General features: G+C 36.6%; 2 protein-coding genes and 1 long non-coding RNA gene across 3 annotated transcripts; 1 reads left to right on the plus strand and 2 right to left on the minus strand.

Moving 5' to 3' along the window:
• Positions 1–2694: 2694 nt before the first annotated feature.
• slc52a3-1 (solute carrier family 52 member 3-1) lies at positions 2695–9857 on the minus strand. The gene is made up of 4 exons (XM_073867765.1): positions 9401–9857; positions 7562–8765; positions 6925–7041; positions 2695–4951 (listed from the first exon to the last, which is right to left on the minus strand). The coding sequence occupies exons 2-4, from the start codon at positions 8573–8575 to the stop codon at positions 4739–4741; spliced, it is 1344 nt and encodes a 447-aa protein (XP_073723866.1). The 5' UTR covers positions 8576–8765; positions 9401–9857; the 3' UTR covers positions 2695–4738.
• Positions 8795–15405, plus strand: LOC129413614 (uncharacterized). Its single transcript, XR_008634021.2, has 3 exons — positions 8795–9245; positions 9378–9475; positions 15267–15405. It is a non-coding gene; the product is annotated as an uncharacterized lncRNA (long non-coding RNA).
• Positions 12772–22211, minus strand: peds1 (plasmanylethanolamine desaturase 1). Its single transcript, XM_055167325.2, has 6 exons — positions 21989–22211; positions 17767–17886; positions 17426–17517; positions 15919–16063; positions 15600–15812; positions 12772–15507 (listed from the first exon to the last, which is right to left on the minus strand). Exons 1-6 carry the CDS (start codon positions 22122–22124, stop codon positions 15386–15388), a joined length of 828 nt encoding a protein of 275 aa, XP_055023300.2. The 5' UTR covers positions 22125–22211; the 3' UTR covers positions 12772–15385.
• Positions 22212–24127: the final 1916 nt, after the last annotated feature.

The following is a 24127-nucleotide window of genomic DNA, read 5'->3' on the forward strand; positions in this document are numbered from 1 at the left end:
ACATACAGGCTCATACTTCCTCACTGTGTTTCACATCCTAAAAGGTCCCCATATGTCTCAACACACACCGTCAGCAAATAAAGCATCCCGGGGGAGTTAGATGACCCTCGCCGGACCTCTCCGCTACAATAAAGCCAAAAAAACCTTTACATCTGCCTGACAGTGTGAATGACATAGAGAGGAGTTTATTAAAACGTCATTAATGAATGCGTTACCGTAACGCTTAAACAGCTGAATGCAGAGAAGCAGCTGATTGAACTCGAGAGGAACGGCCAGACACCATCTACGATGTGTAGTGTTTTATAATGATACACTTTGTAACATAGCACCAAAAAACAATGATCGTTTCTGTTAAATTTAATTTTCTTCTTTCAGAAACAAAGTGGGTTGTCACCCTAACATAAGTTGCAGGTTGCTGATAATCAAACACAGTATTTTAGTACAAATTCATTGATTTACACTAGCACACTTGACTGAAATGTTAACAATGATCTTAAAAATCGTTTAATCTAAAGGTGTTTGGTTAAATACTTGAAATTACTAGACCAAAATATACCAAATAATTTAATTTCTGTTATTTTAATACTCATTTTTATAGATGACTTTTAGACTGATTATTGAAGAAAAGCAGCCAGTAAGAGCCCATATTCAATGTAAACTTCTCAATATTCTAATAAGGTGAAACTTCAAGAAGCTTCTTGATATGACATGAGTATGGTTTTGCATCTTCTAGGCAAGGGTGACTGCACTTCAGATGATAAAATATAACAGAGTTTTGGTTACAACATAATTCCCACAGTTACATTTGTGTTATGCATGGTTTGTATGAGTTTATTATTATTCTGTAATGTGGAAAAATATAAATAAATAATAAAGGAGTGTTTCAAAATTTTGACCAGTGGTGTAAAGTATAATCTTACTGTATTAACTATTTCCCCGCCATTGACGAGTTATCTCGTCAATTAAGAGACAACATTTGCATAAAAAAACATGTTCCTGATGAAATTTTATGTTATTCTGTAATACCACAATTATTCACATTATCCACTTACCCAATTTATGAAAAAACTGAAGCCAAAACATTATTTACTAATTTTAAACTCAGTTCTGAATCTGACCTCTAACAAAATTCCTTCACAAAAATGCAATTATTTAAGCTTTTTGCTAAAAAAAAAATTTTTAAAGAAAATATAATTTATATCTTTAATATTGAAATGCATTGAATGCACGCATGTTAATGTGCATGTTTTGTACATCCTAAAAGGTCAGTTTTCATATTTAGTCTATGTAATTGTATATTATTGCATTCCATATGCCTTTCATAGTATCTACAGTTTCAGCAGTGACAACATAAACAAGCGGCTGTCGCGGTCCGCACGTAACTTCCGGTAAACTCCGCTAAGAATACATAACAACAAAGTTCTTTAAACGTAGTTTATTTATATAATAAGCAAAAAACAACACATAGATTACAAAGGAAACCAAAACATTTGTTATTTTCGACGAGCGATTTGTTCAAGAGATCAGTTTAGTAACTAGTCAGACCATTAAAAAAACGAAACCTGAAGTAAGGTTTGGATCCAGACGTGTATCACGTGCGTCCGATGAAACCGTCTATACTTTAAAAAATAAAGGTGCTTAAAAAGTCTAGTCAAAAGGTATGATATATTAGGGGAGAGCAGGGCAAAGCTTTATGGCTTTGGCTTCATCATTGAAAAAATATTTAAGTTAAATTAATAATTTTTTACACATTCAACACGCACACACATCTCTGCTACAAATGAACACTTAAAGTTTGTTTGTGAAAACAACCGTTATCGTACAATTATACCCAAACTGACAGTAGTGCAAACGTCACAACATACCCATGTGGGGTTAATTGTTACAAACAGAGGGTTTGTTGTAACACCTGCAAGAAAACTTTGTTTAAACACAAATAATTCAATAAAATTCTGTTTATATACTAAAAGTGGATATTGTTTATATATCTGCCTATAATAGATAGATATCCACACATTTATTCATCCATGATCCCTCATAACCATTCTTGTATTATGCATCAATGATATAAATAGATTTTTTTTAAAGGGGTGCACAATTAAGACAAAAAAAATCATAATTGTGAGTTATTTCCCTTGATATTGTATTAACCATTATTATTTTGATTAATTGTATTGACATTGTTTTCATTTCATTATCATTGTATACTGAAGGCTAAGTTGTAACACTGTGTGACAACTAACCCTGCTGTGTAAAAATGTTTTCAAACCTAGCTATCAGTTATGAGTAGATGACATGTTTCAAAATAATGTTATGTTTTAGGTAACAAGACAGTGAGTAAAATAATATATACAGTAAGGTTGGATTTGGTGACTTTGCACACCCAACTCAGATGAAGATGAAGAAATTTACTTCCATGCCTCCAAAACACTTTGTTCAATATCTTAATGAAAAAACATCAAAACTTTTCACAAATAAACAGGAGATCATCTTGACAGTAGGAGAAAAAGACCAAAAGCACAGATTGCTCGGCCATGTATAAATATGTATCGTAGCCGTGTTACAATTAACCCCGCGTTAGTTTGTGCCCCGCTCACAGAACCAAAAATAGTTCTTTCATCGCTTTTATGCACCAGTGTATAAAGTCTTACAATCACACTGTCATTATATCTTTCGCATTTAACTGGGTTGGAGTGTTCGCACACTGTATGTTTTCAGTAGAGTCTTTACATGTTAGAAGACTTAAGGGCATGTTCATATCAGCGAAGTTCAGTCTAAAGCAGATGGAACTCGCAGCAGTGATTTTTAAAGAGCCCTCTACCCTCTGCAGCTCTCACGTGATGCAAAATAAGGAAACCAGGTGGCAACACGCTCTCAGACCAGCTGGAAGAGTGAAAGACCATCTGACACTCAGCCAGAAAATCATACACTCTCTCCACCGAACACTTTGCATGTCAATACCAGTGTCGCACAATGGGAAAGAGAAAGACAGAAAGAGAGAGATGCAAGAAATTGAGCTAATTATCCTGGCATTCTGTTATTTCTATCCCATTTTTCACAGCTCAACAATTGGGACTTTAAATGGTTAAACTAGCACAGTGGCTTGTAAGGGCCCTTATCTTGTAAAGTGGCACATAGTTGGTGTGGATGTGAAGAGGGTTGTAAAAGGTCAATTAAGATAATTCTTTAATATACACTTTACTTTCAGACTTTGAGGAAACTCACAAAGATTTCTGAAATGTCACATATAAAACATTATAGAAATGTACATTTCTTATAAGTTGTATTGTCTGAACTACCATATGATCATCAGATGTTTCATTGTGGAGATTTCAGGAAACGTCTGGTTTCCCCTGAGATGCTGACTACAGTGAAGAGGGCATCTGCATGATCTCCTGACCTCTGACCTCCAGGCTTTGCATAGGGTGGATGGATGGAGGGTAATTTAGGCTTTTTACGCCCCGTTAGGATCACTCAAGCATTCCTGAGTGCCCAAGAATCAGGGTCAGCAGCTGACACCTCTCTCACTCTCTGTGTCTCTTTAACTCGCCGTGTCTCTCTTTCTTTGCCTCAGGAGAACAGGATGAGTGAACACTGCTCGTTTTTTGTCTTCCCTCATCAGTTAATCATTTCTGCCTCTCTGATCACCTGTAGGGACTCGAGCATGAGCAGAGGGATCTGTCTGTGAAACCTACCATAGTTATTGGTGGGACTTTAGGTTCAGTAATTTCACTTTATTGGTCAGTAATTGACTTTATTTACACAAATCTTACTTTAGTCATTTCATTGGTATTTAACAATATTTTGCAGCCTTTTGCTACAAAACCTACATGACAAAATCTCCAATCACTCTTCTCTGTCCTTTCTGAATTAAGGAAAAAGGCTCAAACATTCAGTTAATATCCTAATATATTCAGGTAAAAAAAACTCTTGCAAAATAATTCTTCTGTATAGGCTGTCATTGGTGTTTTGAATCATTTGAATCATCGTCTAAAATAATTGTACATTTTCTCTGAGTGGAAGAGTTACTGATCTTTGGCTAGTGGCCCTAGTGGTTACAAATCTGGGCTGGTGACTCAAGGGCTGCCTGGTCCATTCTGAACTGGTGTGACTGGAAATTTTACTGGTAATCATGCCCTAGCAAAGCAATTTCAAAATGCTACAGAGGTGGTTAGGGTCTCTGCTACCAATTCACTGCAGGTTGCTTTGACTAAAAGCAATTAAAGTCCCAGCTAAATGGTGAGTTATAAATTATACAAATAAAATATATGCAATGCTAGTGTTTATCTATATTAGGCTACACTAATTATCTCCACTCGGTATTAACGATGGCCAGTTGTCGTGGATCTATTACTTTGCATAGATTTCTATTTCAGGTCGCTTTTAACTCATTAGATTCTTACAACAGCCGATGTAAATTCAGGCCATCTTCAGCAAGAGTAGAGCTGTCTACAAAAAAATGCAGTAAATGAGCGCCATCTAGTGATGGCAGGTAAAAGTGACAAATGAAAAGCACATACCAGTAATATTAACCTGAGTCAGCGTTTATAACACATATTTACTTAGTGATGATAAGCTAATGAAATTTAATGATAATGTCTGATGATATCCTCCTCCCACAATAGTTACGATAATTAAATGTTTCACAATACCATAAATAATCCACAATAACATATAAAAATACAAATAGTGAATTTATAATGGACCAAAGGGTAAAATAAAAAAGCAGAGCAGACAGTTATAATGAGCATTCGTTGTTGCAAATATCACCAGACTGGAAAAAGTGAAAGATGTTAACCAGAGGAAACATAACAACAGAGCCCAACAACGATCCTGCCTGCGCTGCCGCTCCACACCACACGAGAGCGCTGTGACTGCGGTCCCGGAGAATCACACCCACCATCACCTTCACATAACACATCAGGCCAGTAAAGAAAACCCACGACAAAACCTGAAACACAAAAGAACATTTGTACAACACTTTTTGTACAACTCGCATACTGTCCAAAATCGCATAGTGTAACAGTGCATACTGAATTAATTTTTTTTTTTGTGGGAAAGGAGAGTGAAAAGTTGATGTGCATCTTCTAATCTTGATCTTGTTTTAAAGAAGACACTTTATTTTTATTCACTGAAGTGTCTGGAGGTGAAAGTATTCAACAGAAAAATAGTTGTTACAGCAGTTTAAATTTATTTTAAATAATTAAAATAATGGAATAAGGTATGTATTATATATATAAAAAACCTACAAATTAAAATGTTTTATGCCAAAAATGCTAAAAGCATAAAGCCACAAGTCTTAACTAGTTCTCATCAAAATTTTAACTTTAAATTCCAAAAAATTATGTTTCTGTCACACTTTAGTGGTTTTACCAACAACGGCCACCAGGTGTCAACGGTTTGCTTCCTACTCTTTTCACAAATAAATAAATTACTGTAACTGCATTATTATTATTACTGCTAAAAGCTTTGGAAATATGAATTCTACATTCTTAGAGCTTTCCAATGATATATAGTTTGTCATAATTTTTGAAGATTTAATGCATTCCTATAAGGGGTGGGGTCATGTAACAAAAAACTCTCACTACATTATTTTTCCCCAAAATGGAGATGAGATATGAAAACTAAACTCTTAGAGCTTTCCAACGATATATAGTTCGTCAAGTTTTGGTTTAGAATAGGGTATTAGGGCTATAAATATGTAAAAAGAATGTGGGCCTGCCTGTGGGCCCATGACATTTTAGAAAATGACTCTCACTGTCATAATGGTTCCAAAATAGCAATGAAATATGAAAACAACACTCTTAGAGCTTTCCAACTATACATTGTTTCTTATGATTAGAATTTACATGCAAAACATTGAAGTAAAGTATAGGCGTCCCGCTGCCGGGACAGTGACATTTAGCATGATTATTAATATTTTGAGGAAAACTATTTTCATAAATTATTCACTTACTCTCCCTAAATAATTATTTTTATAAAACACTGTTAAAATGTTTATTCTATAGGCTTAGACCTTTCCATCGATACATGGTTTATCCTGAATCAATTCAAAAATTAAATTTGTAAAGTGCATTTTCATGAAAAAAAAATGTGTGACAGTTAAAGGGGTCATATTATGATTTTTTTAAAGATGTAAAAAAAACTTTGGTGTTCCCAGAGTTTAAATTAAAACTCAATTGTGCTGTCAATTATTTTTTTTCTCTCTCTTTCTCTCTGCACTGAAAGGCAGTGCTGTGGTTGGATAATGCAGATTAAGGGGCGGTATTATTGTAAATGGCCTTGCTACCTACGTCACAAAACAGGCGAAATCTTAACGACCTATTTTTTCACATGCTTGCAGAGAAAGGTTTACCAAAACTAAGTTACTGGGTTGTTCTTTTTCATGTTCTCTAGGTTGATAGAAACACTGGGGACCCGATTAGAGCACTTAAACATGGAAAAAGTCAGATTTTTACGCTATGACCCCTTTAAGGAGTTAATTAAAAAATGCCGAAACAGACCATCTGGGTATTTCTCCCATACTGTTTTTTTTTTTTTGCCTTTTAAGCTTTCGGACATAGGCTACTGCTCATTTCCTATACTAATTGTTACATATATAGTATGGAAGTAGACAAATTCGGATGGATCAGGGTGGTCTGACATATAAGATTAAAATAATAACTAAGAGATAAAAAAGAAAGTATATTCTCTCTCACCTCATTAGTCAGCATTATTGATGCAAGCAAATGCAAAACTATGTTTTTTTTTTTGTGCATAATGAATCTCTCATATTCATCCTTTTTTAGCCAAGAAAGAGATTTTTATATTGTGTAGTAAAATAAACCACAATGAATCTTTTGTATTTAACGGTATCGAGACAGATCCAAACATTAATACGATATTTATCTACAACTGGACAGAACACCATACTAGGTAACTTACGATAAGAGCACTCCCTAGAGGCGTATCTTGTAGTAATGGACAGGGACTCATAGCAGCCATGGCCATATTGTACCCTCCAAAAACAGATCCCAGCAGACACAGGAATCCCAGAAGTACTAAAGAGCTGAAATAGAGCATAAACTCTTAATGTTACATTGCCATCATTAAAGACCAGAATCACTGTGCTTATCAAAATCAGAAAGAATTGATAAATTCTTTATAAAAAGAATATTATGGGTTAAATAATTCAAATTTAATATTCTGATATAATTAATGGAAAAGTTCACCCAAGTATGAAAATTCTCTAATAATGTATTTACCTTTGTGCCATCTAAGATGTATTTTCCTTACTTCAGTTTTAACCATTTTATATTAAAATACAATCTGGGATGGCATTCAGAGTAAATCTAAATCTAAATTTCCAGGCTGGTTAATACTTGGAGCTCAATTCAGCTAGCAAAGCTAGTCAGCCATCAGTCTTTCTGGTTAATCTAGTCAATCAAGATAGTTTTGCTTGTTGAACTAGTGACATCTGATGTCAAAAACAAGCACACCAACACCCAAAACATGGCATATGCTAGTAACCAGCAGTGCTGAAATATATGTACATTATATAAACAATGCTCATAATTGAAATTAAAGAGCGTTTGGGGAAAAACATTGCAATGATGCAAGCCATTGGATTGGCTACTGACGACAGTGCAGCTGAGAGGTGATAGGCCATATTTCCATAGGGCATACAGGAGAACGTCTGCACAGATGGCAACAGCCCATTTGTCACTCCATTAACCCACACTATCAATAAATACATAAATGCAAGCTGGTAGCTGCTATGCAGAGTTACGGGAAGTAGCAATCTGGTCTTCTTTTCAAATTTCTCTTCACTGTTTTTGCATGCAGTGAGTTCCACAGGGCTTTCCAAACCCTTGCAGACTGTCGCCACATCATCTGGAACAAGATTTTCAGAGGAGAGTTCAAAGGTACGAGGCACACGATTTAGCATGAAGAAAGCACCTAGACTTATTGCTGTCATTACTGCCAGGAATGAGAAAAAGACCTCTGGCGAGAAGTTGGGAGGGAGGTACCGTGTCTCCACCACAAAGCTAGGTTGTCCAGGCTCTGTAAGGTTATCCGGCACATACGAGACATTGACACATTCTGACATCCCAACCCCTTGCGCCAGCGCCACCAGGCCTGGAACCAAACCGCTCAGACCCTCTCCAATAAAGTACGTGGTGATGTATTTGGCAGGAAGTTGCATCATAAATGGCAAAAATGTGACAGAGGAGGTGCAATCGACAAGGGCGAGAAAGAACGTAAGGATAAAAAATGCTGTGCTACGTGGTTGCCCCAAAATTACTGTGGTGTTCTTCCAAAACAAAGCTAGCAGAATGCAAGCTGCAATACCAATTGAAAGGACCCCATAGATAACCAGATTTTCCCGTAGTCGACCACGGCAGAATTGATGTGCCAGGGTGACCACCAGAGGGCTGAGATTGGCGAGCTGAATGATAACTGTGAGGTAAGAGGGTAGGTCCCATCTCTCCGGCAGTATATTGACTATCAGAGGAAGCTCCACCCATAAGCCATTAATGGAAATCCAGGAACCCACACCAAAAGCACATGCCAATGCATGGATGTACAAATTCATTCTGATTCACTGTTGATTCTTTATCAGGAATTGAGTAAATTTAGAGGTTTAAATATTTTTCTCTCCACAGATTTTGTCGGTCAGTATCGTGAGCTGTGTCACTATGGTATCAGGTTTGGTGTCATATCAGATCAGTTCAATTTGATTTTGATGTCTTCGTGCTGTCCAAATGAGGACATCAGATGATCACCTTTATAAAATAACAAAAGGAGAAATGAAAAAAGAAATATTGAAGGTCTGGTACCAAGTATGTGCAGCTTAACAGTATGCCTACTTAATAAAGTATTACATCTGTATGGTGTATTATTGGACAATTTGCAATTTCAAGGTTGTGCACAATAATAATCAAGTGCAAGACAGCAAAATATAAAATAAAACAGTTAATAAACAAAATAAAAGATGAATTATGGATATAGCTTGCTCATTGTGTACAGGATAAGTCTAAGGTTTGTAGCAACCATGTGAACCTTTTTAAGAAACTGACAAGTTTATGACCCTGTCCATGTAAAAAACTATACTTTTTACAACAAAAAATTTAAATAAGTGAACTAGAAACCCATGTATTCAGGACTCTGAAAACACTTTGATCAAAGAGAACAGATAGGACATCATTGCATTTGCATGCTCTTCCAAAGTTCCAACTTGATAACAGTGGTGGCACATGTTCAAGGTATTCGGTCATTTTTTAGCTTTATATTTAATTTATATTTCAAAATGGTATAAATTATAGCTACAAATATAAATCCTATACATTACAAATAGCTTTGTTTTGTTTATCTTTCTGGTTTCTTTACTGGATCAGCTTTAAACGAATAAAATACTCACAGTCCTTCTGAGGCAATGAGCCACATTGAGCAGCCTGTTCCTCTTGGCACATACATTAGTTTTCTTTACACACAGGTAAGTCATAGATTCACCTTTCTTTCAGCCTTTCGTCTGGTGTCCAGCCGTTACAAGTTAACTTGTGAATTGTAACCTTAAGTCTAAGATGTCAAGAGTGATTTATGATTTTAACCTCAGCATAAATTTGTAGGCGGGGAAGTCTGTACTTGATCAGCCGCTGTAATGAAATGTGTTACTCTGTTGTCAGGTGACCGAATTACAGAAAAACACATTTTGGTAATCTGTGCAATTCAAGATGGTGTACTCAACTAGAGCTATAATGTCATTTATTATCTATCTATCAAAAAAAAAGGTATAAGAAGGAACAAAAGTTGTCACTGGGGCGGTACCTTTTAAACAATAAATTTTTGTACCTATAAGGTGAATATATTAGTACCTGAAAGTACACATTGGTCCAAATTAGTACACATTGGAACTTACGAGGTACATACTGGTACCTCAAATGTACATATCTGTATCAAAATGATTATCTTGATCTATTATCTTGATCTAGAACTTTGAACACTTTAAATAGAACACTTAGTAATAAACACACCCAGTACTGAATCTTCATAAAACATTAAACATGTCCTATTTACTTTTATGCTCACTTTGAGCAGAAAAACTCCAAACGAATAATCACAAAAGAACTTGCTTGTGACAAATAACAGCTTATTCAAGCAAACAAAACATTGGCAGCCTTTCTATGGTGTGACGTAAATGTACAACCTTTATTACTGATTAACAGCTTATATTAGGCATGAGCAGGGTTTCAACTTTTACCTAAATATAAAGGATTGATTAAAAAGTATTCATAATTCTGACAGACAAAAGGCTATGAAATATAGATAAAATATAAATTTGTACTTAAAATTAGATTTATTTATTTAAAAAATGCTTTAAAAATTTACATCTATGTGAAAAAGTCTTGTCTTAACAGGTTTTTTATAATAACATCAATATTATTCTGTTGACAACTTATTGCTTATTGTGATGTTTAAACACAAAAACAATTTTAAGAAAGATCTTTTCTCTCAGATACAATGACAATGAGATTCCCCTAAGGCATCTTGAACTATAAATAGCACAATTTTAACTGAACTGTAATTGCCTCTGTAACTATTTACTGAATGTCGATACACAAAATATTCAGCATGTTTTTAAAATATATTCATAATCTAAATTATAGTTTGATCTTGCAATGCTTATCCACTGAAATCATTCCAAAACACAGATCTGTAAAACATTAGGAGTCTACAGAAAATCACACAGAATGCATCTGTTGTCATGTATTGTTGCTCAACACATGCTTTATTTCCTATTTGGTTTAGGCACAATATTATAAGAGTTAGGAAAATAATGCATTGGAGCAACAGGCGTATCTGTGCATGAGAGTCAGTAACTGAACTTTGGAATGAAAGGTAGGCTAAAGGTAAATAAAACAGGATCACGTGTTACATGAATTTCTCCTCAAGGTCTTTAAAGTGGGTTAGTGTTTTAAATCAAGAGCATGATGTTGGGTGGTTGCAGAAATTTCTAGAATTTGAGTATGCAATTGAGACAAATTGGTAAACAGTGCTTCCCAAACCTGGTCCTGGAGGCGCCCCTCCCAGAAAGTTTTAGATGTCTCCTTATTTAACACACCCGATTCAACTCATCGGCTTGTTAGGGAGACATGTTTACCATTTTGGAAAAAGGCTGATAAGTTGAATTAGGTGTTTTAAATAAGGAGACATCCAAACCCTCCGGCAGGTGGGCCCCAAGGACCAGGATGGGGAAGCACTGAATTAACAGATAGCATTTTCCTGGTACTTCCAGTTCCAACGCTGTCTCACGAGAATTCGTACATATTTTACGAGTTGGCTCATTCGTATTAATTCATACAACCACATTCGTAAGTTTTGGTATACGGTTTGCCTTGACCCCTGTGACGTTGGGGTTAGGTGCGGTGTTAGGTTTTGTTGTTGTTGTTTTTTTTCATTAAAATCATACGTTTTTGCATGATTAACTTCTGCACGAATTAGCCAACTCATAAAATATGTGAAGCTGCCCTCCAAACTGCAGTTATCTTGCATGCATGTTATTTATTTATTAATATTTTTCTTAACACCATTCTAGCATCTACGGCTATATTTATGGCGAGAACCGGGTAATCACAAGTTAATGCACACAAGTTGATCTATGCATACATTGGGAAAAGGACAATTTAGCATCTCCAATATATGGGTGATTCTCACGAAACCATTGAAACACCACGGCACTAATGATTTTAGCTTTAAAATGTGTAATATAGTAACATTAAAAAGCATCAGAATTAACACAATACTGTGTTCTACCTTGCACAATGTGTGATTTCAACATAAGAATTTATAATTGTACATTTTATCTCATTTTCTGCTGAAATTCTCATTACTGCAATGTGTCCGGCTGTGTTTGAACATGCGTTATGTTGTAATTTAATCAAATTAACACAAAAATATTAAGAAAAAAAATAAATGGATGTTTTGCTAGACTACTTTAGATGACAGAAAAAATATTTACTGAATATTCATGTATAATAATAATGAAGAAAAATTAGGAAAATGATGTGTCCATGCCTGATGTTCTCATCCTCCGCAACACTTTTTGAGAACAGTTTAAGCACACATACTGATTTTTAATAAAGTTTGATTTTGAGTGACCAAGCACATGGACCAGTTACTTCAAGATGGCTACCAGGTAAGATCATTTTTTTACAGTTAATTTGAAATATTGTCTTGTCAGAATGCTTACACGACATTTTGATTATCATTACCGCAACAGATGCTTATTAAATGTTAATTTAATTAAAAGAAGCATAATACTTTGATTTTAAATGCATGTGCAGAATCTCCAAATTATGTTCTTCAGGTTTGTCATGTCATTTTGAAAATATGTCAGTGTTGATGTTTTCTGACTGTTGCGGTAATGAGATTTTTTAGGACTAATTTTTAAAAGTATGTTACAAAAAGTGTTAAATGATAAGTAAAAGTTTTTAAATTAATGTTCCCATTTACTGCAGACTTTGTTTTTCAATGTCTGGTGGGAAAAAAGTAAGCAATTTTTACATTTTCATGCTTGACATTTTTAAAACCAAGTTTTCGTGAGAATCACCCATATCCTTACTTGCATGTTTTTGGTCTGTGGGAGGAAAAGGAGTACCCGAAGTATAAACCCACACTGACACGGGGATAACATGCAATTTCCACTCATCCTATTTTGCGTAAGATGTGCACAAACATGAACCAACCATGTTGGCTTGACAGGCAAAAAGCAAAATAAATAACAGATACAAATCAGGCCAAAGTTCTTTATTAATTTCATTATAAATATGAACTTATTGACATAAAAGTTTTCAAAACAGGAAACAACAAAAAGGCATTAAGGCGTTATTAACATCTTTTTAACAAAAAGCCATCCTAGAAAAACCTATGTCAGTTTACTGAACGGGAGACTTTAAGGTGAATTGCAAAATCAGTTGACGCTGCGTTTTAAAAAGCTTCTCCCAATAAATCTCTAAGGATGAACATTCAGTAACAAGTGTGAATGCCAATGGTCATCAATCAAATGACCCAACAGCTGCGGCAAGTTCTCTCCAAGTCCCCCCTGTATAAGGGATTGGCTTAGTTGTGTTATCTGAAGGAAAATACAATATTTTTGAGCAAGCACAATGGGATTAGTTCAATATCCTAGCATCAACAAAGACAGATCTTTGTTTGCTTGCCTCAAATTAACTTTAACACTCTACACAATCAATAACACAATCAATCTATTATCACAACATCAATTTTCCTTACGCATTGCACACAAATCTAGAATCTTCTCTTTAAGCAAAATTCAGTAATGGCACAACCATATTCACAATCCGTTACGCTGGTGAAGTGCTTAATTATCAGACGGTTCTGTGAATTAAATAATTTATACCTTGACATATGATATGATCATCGATGCACAGAAGTCTAAAATTGTATGAAAGTAAATACAATCCTATGACAAAAATTTTATCGAATCTAAAAATTGGTTTAAGCTCAAATTCCCTGTACAGTCAAACTTTCCACTGGAGTGTCCTCTTCACATAACACCAAACACACCACAGACCTATCAGCTAAGCAAAAATAAATTTGGCATCTGGTTTAGTATAGAAATATATAAGATATTAGTCGAAAATACTACAATATTCCACTGAACAAACCTTCCTGAATTCAGATGAGAAGGAAAAAACGTAACACATGACGCACTATGAATCAGATCAAAACACTTTTCTTCATGTCCTATTTTTGAAGTTCTGGCTGACCTCATTGTAACAGTTTCACAACATGGACTGAGGAATGTACGTTCTGCAGAGCTGACCTATCTGTATTATTATCGTACTGACCTATCATTGACCTAGTGAAACAAACTGTCGCTAACAGTAACAAGACTATTAAAGTTTGGCATGAAAATGCACACACAAGTGGAGAGAAAATCAAAAGTAAGAGTATGATAAAATCATTTGGTGTAAACTGGATGTGATAGTTATTCATATCTAATCATGATTGAAACAAATATTAAACCGATTGCAAAAAATGGCACATCCAAAAACAATATATATAAAAATTCTGGAGGTACAGAGCCTCGCACATTTCCTCTTTACTCTTACTGGAGGATTGTTACAATGGTAACCACACACAATGAATACTGGCTAAACTACATTGCTTGAAAAGCAACACTTATATTTAAAGCAAAGCCAATATATTTTATTATTATTATTATTATTAAAGATTATCCTTATTATTTCTCCTATTTACTGCTTTAGATAAATATAAAGTAGAGTAAAATAACAATCTTCTAGTTCACCATTATTAGAAATTTATACTGGAAAATCTGTATGTTCAATAACTGTAAGCAGTTAGTTATGAGACAGCCAAATGTGATGGGTCTGTCTTGTTTATCATGCCATAACTGCCACTAGTATTAAATGAGAACATGCTAGCCTTAAACGTTTCACCTTAAACTAGCTGTGCACATCTGTAATGTAACGTATGCAAAACTAAACCTAAAGCAATGGAGTGTACGTTAAAATTTTCTGGACAGGCTTACTTAAACCATTACTAAGAAGAGATGAATACAAGATTAAAAAATGATACATGAGACCACAGAGGAATTTCATGGGATCTACATCTGAGAGTCAAGCAGCAACGTCGCTCTCATGGTGTATTTACACTGTAGGTACAAACACTAATGACCATAACATTGATCTACTTAAAACACTTCTAACAACGCAACGCTTACGGTCAACCGCTACTTGCCTACAGCACCTCTGAATTTGCAACTGTGCTTCAAAAGAAAAGTATAAACAGATATTTCAGATATTTATACAAGTGCGAGGATGAGGCCAAGAGAAGCAGTTTCTTTACTGCGATTCATTTTTTAAGGCGTACTGAAGTAAGACTGCATACTGTATGATGTTGCTCTGTCCATTAAGACACAAGCAACAAATGAAGACACAGGTTCTCAGCCCTGTACCCCCAAACAAGAAGAAGGTGAGAGCAAGAGAGATCAGTCCCAAAGGTCAAACCCAAGAGTGCAGAAGCTTTGACAGCAGTTCAATGTTAAAGAAAACTTGTCCAAAAAAGAGCTTGTTCAAGTATTGACACTCTGAATGATATTTTTTGCACTTTAAAAAGAGTTTTAAACATTTCCCAGAAGTTTTCAACGAGAAACCGTGTATGTTTAGATCAATAAAGTAAGCAGAGAGGAATATTGCTTTCAGTAACATCGTCAACCCTCTTTCTTTCAACCTTTTTTTAAGAATTGATGGCTTTGATGTCTTGCCATTCCTCTTGCGAGGGTGGAGAATTAGATGGAGGACAGAAGATTCTCCTACAAGCGGATCTGAGGTAGGGGAGGTGGTTCAGTGGCAGAAGATCATTACTTGGTTTTCTGGGCCCATCTGAGGTCATCAGATCTGGGCTTCTCTCCGGTCAGACTTTGGATCAGATCTTCCAAGCTTCTCCAGAATCCCAGTTTCTCCAGTGGATAGTTTAACCAGCCTGCCAGACAACAAAGAAAAATGCATGAAATACTTAAAGAGCATGTAAGCGTATGAGCATGTGGTTTGTTCACAATGGTGCAGCAGATATACCTGTGGTAATGCAGAAGTATGTTTCGTGAGGTGAAACGTGGTGAACTCTATGGTGTTTCCGTGGTAATATAATGTGACAGTCCTGAAGAAATGTCACCCATCGGGGGAGCCCATAATATGTGTGCGACCATTTATGGATCTGATTGGTCAACGTGACAAAAATGGCTAAAGCAAAAACATAACAGTACCAAGGGTAGTTTCGGTAGATCTCCGCTGGATAGAGAACAAGAGCGAAAGGAGAAGTGAGAAACTCAGATCCTCAAAAATTTAAAACATTTTGATTCAGTATTTGTGTGTATTAACATGATTGACATCTTACCTGGTGGCAGCATCAGGAAGTTTGCCGCCATTTTAGCCAGCGGGATAATGGTTAGCATACAGTTATCACCATTCGTCTCAATGAAATCATGCCGTGTGATAGCTGTTGGATCAATGTGGTGCTCTCGAAACGGTCGAATAAAGGCCTGGAAGTTAACCAACAAGGAAATTGTATTCATTTTTCTATACTATAAATAATTCTGCCAACGCAGCTTTTTTCAGAGAATGGCCAGTATCTGGTTCAACACTGTAGGGATTACAATGTATGGTGGATATTGTACTCATATACAGACATGCACTAAAACAGAAATTGCTTTTTGACAATTAAATGGTCTAAAATACTTTTAGCAACCAGTTATTGAAAGTTGAAGCCAGCTTTTGGTATTATATATAGTTCAATGTTATACATTAAAGGATTAAAAAAAATCCAGATAATTTACTCACCACCATGTCATCCAAAATGTTGTTTTTTGAGGAAAACATTCCAGGATCTTTCCCATTTTAATGTAACAGTTTTAATGCAGTTTACAATTGCAGCTTCAAAGAACTCTAAATGATCCCAAACGAGGCATAAGAGTCTTATCTAGCGAAACGATTGTGATTTTTGACAAGAAAAAAAAACACCTTTAAACCACAACTTCTCGCCTATCTCCGGTCATGTGACGCGCCAGCGCAACCTCACGCAACACGTCATCATGTCTAGAGGTCGCGGAGGACGTATGCGAAACTACGCCCCAGTGTTTACAAGTGTGGAGAAAGAGGACCGTTCCGACGTTGTTGTATGTCGAATGACACTAATTAATGTCTTTGTGCCAGTTTATTGTTTAAAAATGGTCCGCAAATGTCCGTTTCATATATGTAACACGTGACCTTTTCACGGCATTACGCAATTACGTGAGGTCGTGCTGGCTCGTCACAGGACCGGAGACAGAAGAGAAGCTGCATAAAAGTGCTTTTTTTTTCTTGTCAAAAATGACAATCATTTCGCTAGACAAGACCCCCATGCCTCGTCTGGGATCACCCAGAGTCCTTTGAAACTCTGTTGAAACTGCAATTTTAAACTGCATCAAAACTGTTATGTGTTGGTGTCCATTAAAGTCCATTAAAATTAGAAAAATCCTGAAATGCTTTCCTCAAAAAAACATAATCTCTTCTCGACTGATCAAAGAAAGGCATCAACATTTTGGATGACATGGTGGTGAGCAATATATCTGGACCCTTTTTTTTTAAAGAAAATTGACTAATCCTTTAAAAACAACACATTCACATTTACTTACATTTGTAACACCTTCATACAAATAGAAACTAGTCCAATGATACTGATGAACTTAATATGTATTTGTTGTATTATAAATAATTCAGCAGTCCAGACATGTATACAAGCGTGACCCAGTAATGAGTGAAATCCTAATCACAGACAGGGTGGCAAATGTTAACATGACCTCTTGACCTTTTGACATGCAACATAAATGAATTAAGGAGAAAGAAACAGTGTTTCATCCCAGTACCTTTCCAAAGATGGCCATATCTACTGATCCCCATGTGTCAGCACCCCAGTGGACCAAACCAGAAGCGAAATCTGCTGTCAGGATCCCTGCCACTACACTCACATAACAACACACAGACCAGAAGCAGAGATCAATTAGACACCTGATGCTTGACGTCGACTAGGCAAGCTGTATATAAAATCACTTTTAATGTCTTATCACAAACTCAAATCTCTTTCAAATTCACATGAAAACATTTTTTAACTATTAGATCATAACTTTTGTGTTGTGTATACCTGTACCCTATAACATTTTATTTGTGTGTTTGTGTGGGTTTGTGTGGGTTTGTTTATTGTACCAACCTATGCCCAAGAGGATGTACCAGGTGTGTCCCAGGTGGAAGTATGTTACCAGGTAACAGAAGTTAAAGGCCATGAGGGTAAAGCAAAGAACCACACTGATCCATTCCTGACATCTTTTTCCTGAAAGAAATAAGCCAAAAACAAGTCAAAACTTTATACAAAGCCAACATTTTTAATCTAATACAAACTAAACACATACAAGTCATCTAAAAAGAAAGCATGTGTCATCATAATTCATCGAACAACCCTCATGAAAATTTACCACGATTCAGACGCTTTTATTTCTTATTGAACTGTGTAACTATATTTATGTGGATTACATTTTCACAAAATCTACCAGAAAGAAAATATGAGGAACATAATCACATGATGTTTTTGTGACAGGTGTAGCTTTGGGGACAGACTGGCTTATCTTGATTCCTGTGCACCCTGTTACGAAAATGAATGAAAAACAGTTGAAGTCCTGCCGTCAGCATGTGTGACAACAATTTGTAAACTTTCATAAAAGTTGCCAAGTGTTTATCTATCAGGTCTTTACTTTAAGTGAACTGGTACCAAAGTGCATTGACAGCATCTCTTTGGAGTAATGCAGAATCTGCAAATGAAAGTTCTGGGCCCAGTAAGCAAAACCCCTTAAAGGGATAGTTCACCCAAAAATGAAAATTCTCTCATTATTTACTCACTCTCATGTCGTTACAAACTCACAAACACAAAGGAAGATATTTTGAGAAATGTTTGTAACCAAACTGCGCGTTTACCCCATTCACTTCCATAGTGTTTTTATTAAGTGAATGGGGTCCATGAATGGTTGGCTATTTCTCAAAATATCTTCCTTTGTGTTCATCAGAACAAAGACATTTATACCGGTTTGTAACAACATGACAGTGACATTCACACAGAAATTCGCGTCATGGTAGGGGCTTCTGCGACTCCGCTCGCTTTCTGTGATTACGTCACTAGAGCAAGCTCCTGATTGGTTAACGCAATGCTTTTTTCCGCCAAAGTTAAAATTTTTCAACTCGAAATTTTTCAATGAGACAGAATCGCGTCTACCGTGCCGCGCTAAACACCTCATTCGCGCCGCAAGACCTCCAGACGCGCGTCAATACATCTTCACATTGACTTAACATTGAAATCATTCTCACTTGACGCCTTCACCGCGGCTGGTGTAAACGCAGCATTAGTCTTAATCCCGGAGTATAGTCTGTTCATTTACGTGCACACGAATGTATGCGTACTGTCAAACGCACAGCCTTACAAAGTTGAGATTATTTATCTCGTAAATGTACACAAACGTTCAAGCATGCGCATTGCTCAAAATGTAATGCATCCCCTGGGCTACATACTACATTTTCTTGTACGTGCATGTGCGACCTATGCGTACAATGTACGTCGCGTTTCAAAAATCCGGCAGTGTGTGTACAGAAAGCAAACACTGTTCTGATGACAAATATAGAGTTACACGTACTCTACCAGGACCCTCGCGTATGCATAAAAAAGTGGGACTTAAGAATTTATCAATAGTTTACATTTACTGTATTGATTCCAAACCATTAGTTAGCAACACAGTGCAGTACAAATTCTGAAGGCCCTGAGTAGACAAACAAAATACAACCTAAACTTAAATGAGGTATTTCAAGGCACTTGAGTGGGTCTTTAATAGGAACAAGCGGTCAATAACCAATACAGTAGACAGCTTGTATAAAATAACTATTTACAGAGTACTGGCGCGTCAGATGTTCAGACAAACATAATCACAAATAATTGTAACTGTTAAGCAATCATCCAATCCTTCAGAAGTTTTCAACAGAAGGAAATGGTTACGACAGTAAGCTTGTGGGTCAGTTTTACAACAATTTTTTCAGTCACATTGTTTCCTTACAAAGATGCAATTGTGTGCAGAGGGGAAATTCAACTTTGGCCTCCATTCAGAACAGAACCATTTCCTAGCCAGAACAAATTTGAAGTGACCAAAACAACACAATTCACAACACGGTTGGCACAGGACTAAATCTAAAAAAACTGTGCTCTGTTGAAGTTGATCTGATCTAATACCAAGAATCTGAACACTCCCTCTGTTACTATGGTGACTGTAAACAGCACTAGTAGAGGACAATGACGTAAAGCTGGAGGACACATGAAACAATGCAACTTAATGGAAGTTACCCACATCGAAAACCAGCACCAGTCACTGTCCATTAACCACTGGAAGCACATCACCCCACCCACATATACGAACTCATATTTCTATTATAACACCTAAACCACACCCTAAAACTGGTCTTACTGTGCTGGTTTGTTATAATTCCTTATTGCAAATATGTCCTGTCCTTTTTATTTGTTTATGAGTTTGTTTATGTACTATATATTTGACAGTCATCGCAATGTCAAGAACAGGGGTGTCAAACATACGGCCCGCGGGCCGCATACGGCCCACAAAGGTGTCCAATCCGGCCCGCATGATGATTTATTAAATATGAAATACATATTTTAAAAACCCTTTCAGGCGGGTGTCTAGTTCGTTTTTAATATGAGAGACTTGCGGAAAGCAGCAAAACGCGGAACATAGACTAAACACGGTGCCCAAAAATCTTGCTGTTTTATTGTTACTGCTCCGCTAAAGATCCACTTATTCCGGTGATCCACTTCGTGTTTTCCCGACCGCTCCGCAGCATCTCTGTGTCCACTCTCTGCCTGTAGAGTGAAGACGACAGTTTCCGAAGTTCGTTGCATTAACAGGTAGATTAATACATTAAATCAGTTGTTAAACAACAGAATTATTAATTTGGAAGTTTGTTTATGTATTTCTTCCGGTAATGATTTGCTGTCGGTGTTTTAAAAGTGCTAACAAGTGCTAGCAAGCAAACAACAACAAAATAGCCACATTCTTATTAACGTTACAATACATGTCTAATCGATTTAATGTTCCCGATCAGATCTAAGTTAATATAAACACTAAATTTGCTGTTGTTGGCACACTTTGTAGACAAAAAATACAAAAAACACCAATGCCTTCACAAAATAACGACAGAGAACGGAAAGAGATAAAGGCAGATCAACATTGCAAACATGGATTCAAAGCTCCATCAAGCCAGCAGGTAAATCATATTGAATATTTACCAGATTGTCACACTTTAATTCTTGTTATTATATTTCCCATTATAATCACATGCTAGTAATATAACACATCATAATATTTTATTAAAACCATAATAATAGTACCAACCCCCTTAGTGCCCTTTTTGGTTTGGGCCACTGCCCCATCTAGCATTTTCATTTTCTAAATGACTGTTCTCATTACAAATATATTCCAAAGAAAAGTGAATGATTTATAAATAATTTTGCCATTAAGGAATAATGCAAAAGAAGTTAAATTAAGGCTTTTCAACCTAAGGCCAGTGGATTTTGTACAGATGTAAATTTGTGTGTATAATATGTACAGTATGAGTGTGACCTTATGAAATGTAGTTTTCACAGAGCTGTGTGTTTCTTTAGTTTTCTTGCTGAACAAACGAATTAATTGGTTTGTTTAGTTAATATTAACACAATTATTAGCACACTAAGGTTTAAAAAAAAATATCCGGCCCTCACATCATGGCGTTATTTACCATCCGGCCCTCAGCCTAAAATGAGTTTGACACCCCTGGTCAAGAATGTTCTCAATATACCTGAATTCAACCTAAATATGTATATATATGACATATACAACATTAATTCCTATTAAGAGAAAAACAGCTCCATGAACTGGCTAACACTCTGCTTTAGTGTTTTGTTTGATCTTTGTTGGATGTTAGGAGTTATTATTAAAACAAAGCTGATCACTTGTCAACACCTCCAAAAACTACTTTTCTCATAAGTCAATGACAATTTTGTGTAGTTCACAAATGTCCTTCTCTGTATTGAAAACAATATATTACTCATATTATGTCTAGCATGACTGATTGTCACACTTCCTGCCACACAAACATCACTTAATCTTTCCCTTCATTCTACAATAACAACTGCGCCGCGTTTGCCCCCACAAACCTGATGTACACGCGCTTTGCTACGTGTAGTGTCCGACCACTCTCGGGCAGGATGTGGATGGTCAAGACCTATGGTCGTAGTGTTAGGGTTGTTCCAGCCAAAAATCATCACTGACAGTCCGTTCAGTCCGCTGTGTGGGCAGAAGCGGGCATACACCGGTGCCGAGGAGAAACAGAAAACCAGTTAAAATTCTCACCTGGCGAGTATAACTCCGCTAGCTCTCGAGCACCCGCGTGCTGTGGTCCCCATCTCGCGCCCGGCTGATCCGACCCACTTGCTTTGGATGTATGAAAGTTTTCCGACGAACTGCTTTCGCTCTCGGGGCTCGCCATATTCAGTTCGGGTTCGGACGCAGCGGATGCGTTAATTCCGCATCCTGAACCACACGCCTCTGTCCGCCCTGTTCCGCGTCTCCTCCCTCCACCAATCGCGCTCGTTCCGCTGAGGCATTCAGCCAATCATAAATTGGATTGTCCCTGTACACAAAAGCATGCAGACCAATAGAAAGAAAAAATGTTCTGGCCCCACCCGTATGCAACCAATCAAAAAAACATGCAATACTGATGGGCGTGTTCGACTTCATCGAGAGCTGCGCAGACTGGTCGGCGTATGACATCAAGTGTCGCGAGAGTCTTTCGAAGGTTCTAGGCTTGCTCGAGTTGAACTTATAGCCTAAAAAAAAAACAAAAAAAATAACTCTGTTGAACTATACTAGCCTGCCACCGACTGGCGAGATCTGCCGGTTGCAGGTGTGGGAGAAGTAAATGAGTAAGTTGTTATATATTAATGACTTAGTTTACATTTTTGAGAATGTTTTATGCTTCCATTGATTAGAGTTGAATCTGTACAGTGAGCTGTTTATATTTTACACAACAGAAAAGTTTCACAAGTTTACCACTTCGATCGATTTGTACATACGGCAATTTATTAATAAGCCAATTTAGTTAATGAGCACTTTACCTTTTTGTTGATTGTACTTATAAGATGATCCATACTATGAAAATTTACATTTTTATTGTTTAATTCAAATCTGTGTATGACAATCAGAAAACAATATCACACAAACAAACATATGGGTAGCCTAAAGCTAAACCCTACTGAAAAAAAACAGCTTAAACCAGCTCCTCAGCTTATGGCGTGGCAATCTGGTTTTGCCTTGTTTTGGTCACTTTTTAAGATGAACTTGGCTGGTCAGGCCCATCTGACTCACCAACTTGACCAGCTTTTCCAGACTGAGAGGACCAGTCCCAGATACTGTGGCACACATCAAGAGAGATCTATTTAATATCTGTGTTTAGACATCTCCAAGATGTATTTTCTGAGTGTTTGCTCATCTGCAATACATCTCTGAGACATTTTCTGAAAGATTTCATATAGACATACAGAAGATGTCTGCAAGATATTTTTGACTTAGAATGTGTGTAAAACAACTTTTTTAAGACCTTTATCAGTTTTTACATACGAGATGTATTCCAGACCTTTAGCAGACATCTTACAGACATACCTGTGATATCTTGGGCTTAAACCAGTTACTGCCACCTTAAACCAGCTTAAGCCAGCTACCAGCTTATGCTGGTTATATCTAGCATGTAAACAGATGTAATAATAAATAACAGCAAAACCGGAAATCTATGTAAAACAGAATTCGGGAGGATAAAAGTGGTCTATCCATTAGGGTTGGGCAAAAAAAAGAAAGATCTGGAACATCTGAATCGATACCCAGCCCTCCGTCCTTCATCTCTGTCCGCACCGTGAGTTTTTGCTCCCTCGTTCAGTCCATTGCCTCATTCTCAGTATATCTATCCCAGTTAAGGAGGGGGGAGTAGCCTACTCTAGGTTTGGGTTAATATTTTGAGCTCAGATGCCAAGTATGCTTAAAGGGAACATATCATGAAAATCTGACTTTTTTCATGTTTAAGTGCTATAATTGGGTCCCCAGTGCTTCTATCAACCTAGAAAATGTGAAAAAGATCAACCCAGTCAGTAGGGGTGCGACGGATCACAAAACTCACGGTTCGAATCACATTGCGGTTTTTGAGGCACGGGTCGGATCATTTTTTCGGATAAGCAAAAAAAAAAGGATGGGTAAATCTAATAACAAATCAAGAAATTACAAACATTTATAAAAAGAACAAAGTTGCACATTAAGTAGGTTTAAAATTATCATTAGGATGATCACGTCTGACTGGAGCTGGACCGGACACATTCAACCGCATGTTAACATGTTATAATAAATTGTCTATAATATGGTATTTTGAGCTAAAACTTCACATACGTACTCTGGAGACACTAAAGGTTTATTTTACATTTTTAAAAAGTATTGTGAAATGTCCCC

This window comes from Misgurnus anguillicaudatus, chromosome 5, assembly GCF_027580225.2.
Source record: "Misgurnus anguillicaudatus chromosome 5, ASM2758022v2, whole genome shotgun sequence".
NCBI classification, from domain to species: Eukaryota; Metazoa; Chordata; class Actinopteri; order Cypriniformes; family Cobitidae; genus Misgurnus; species Misgurnus anguillicaudatus.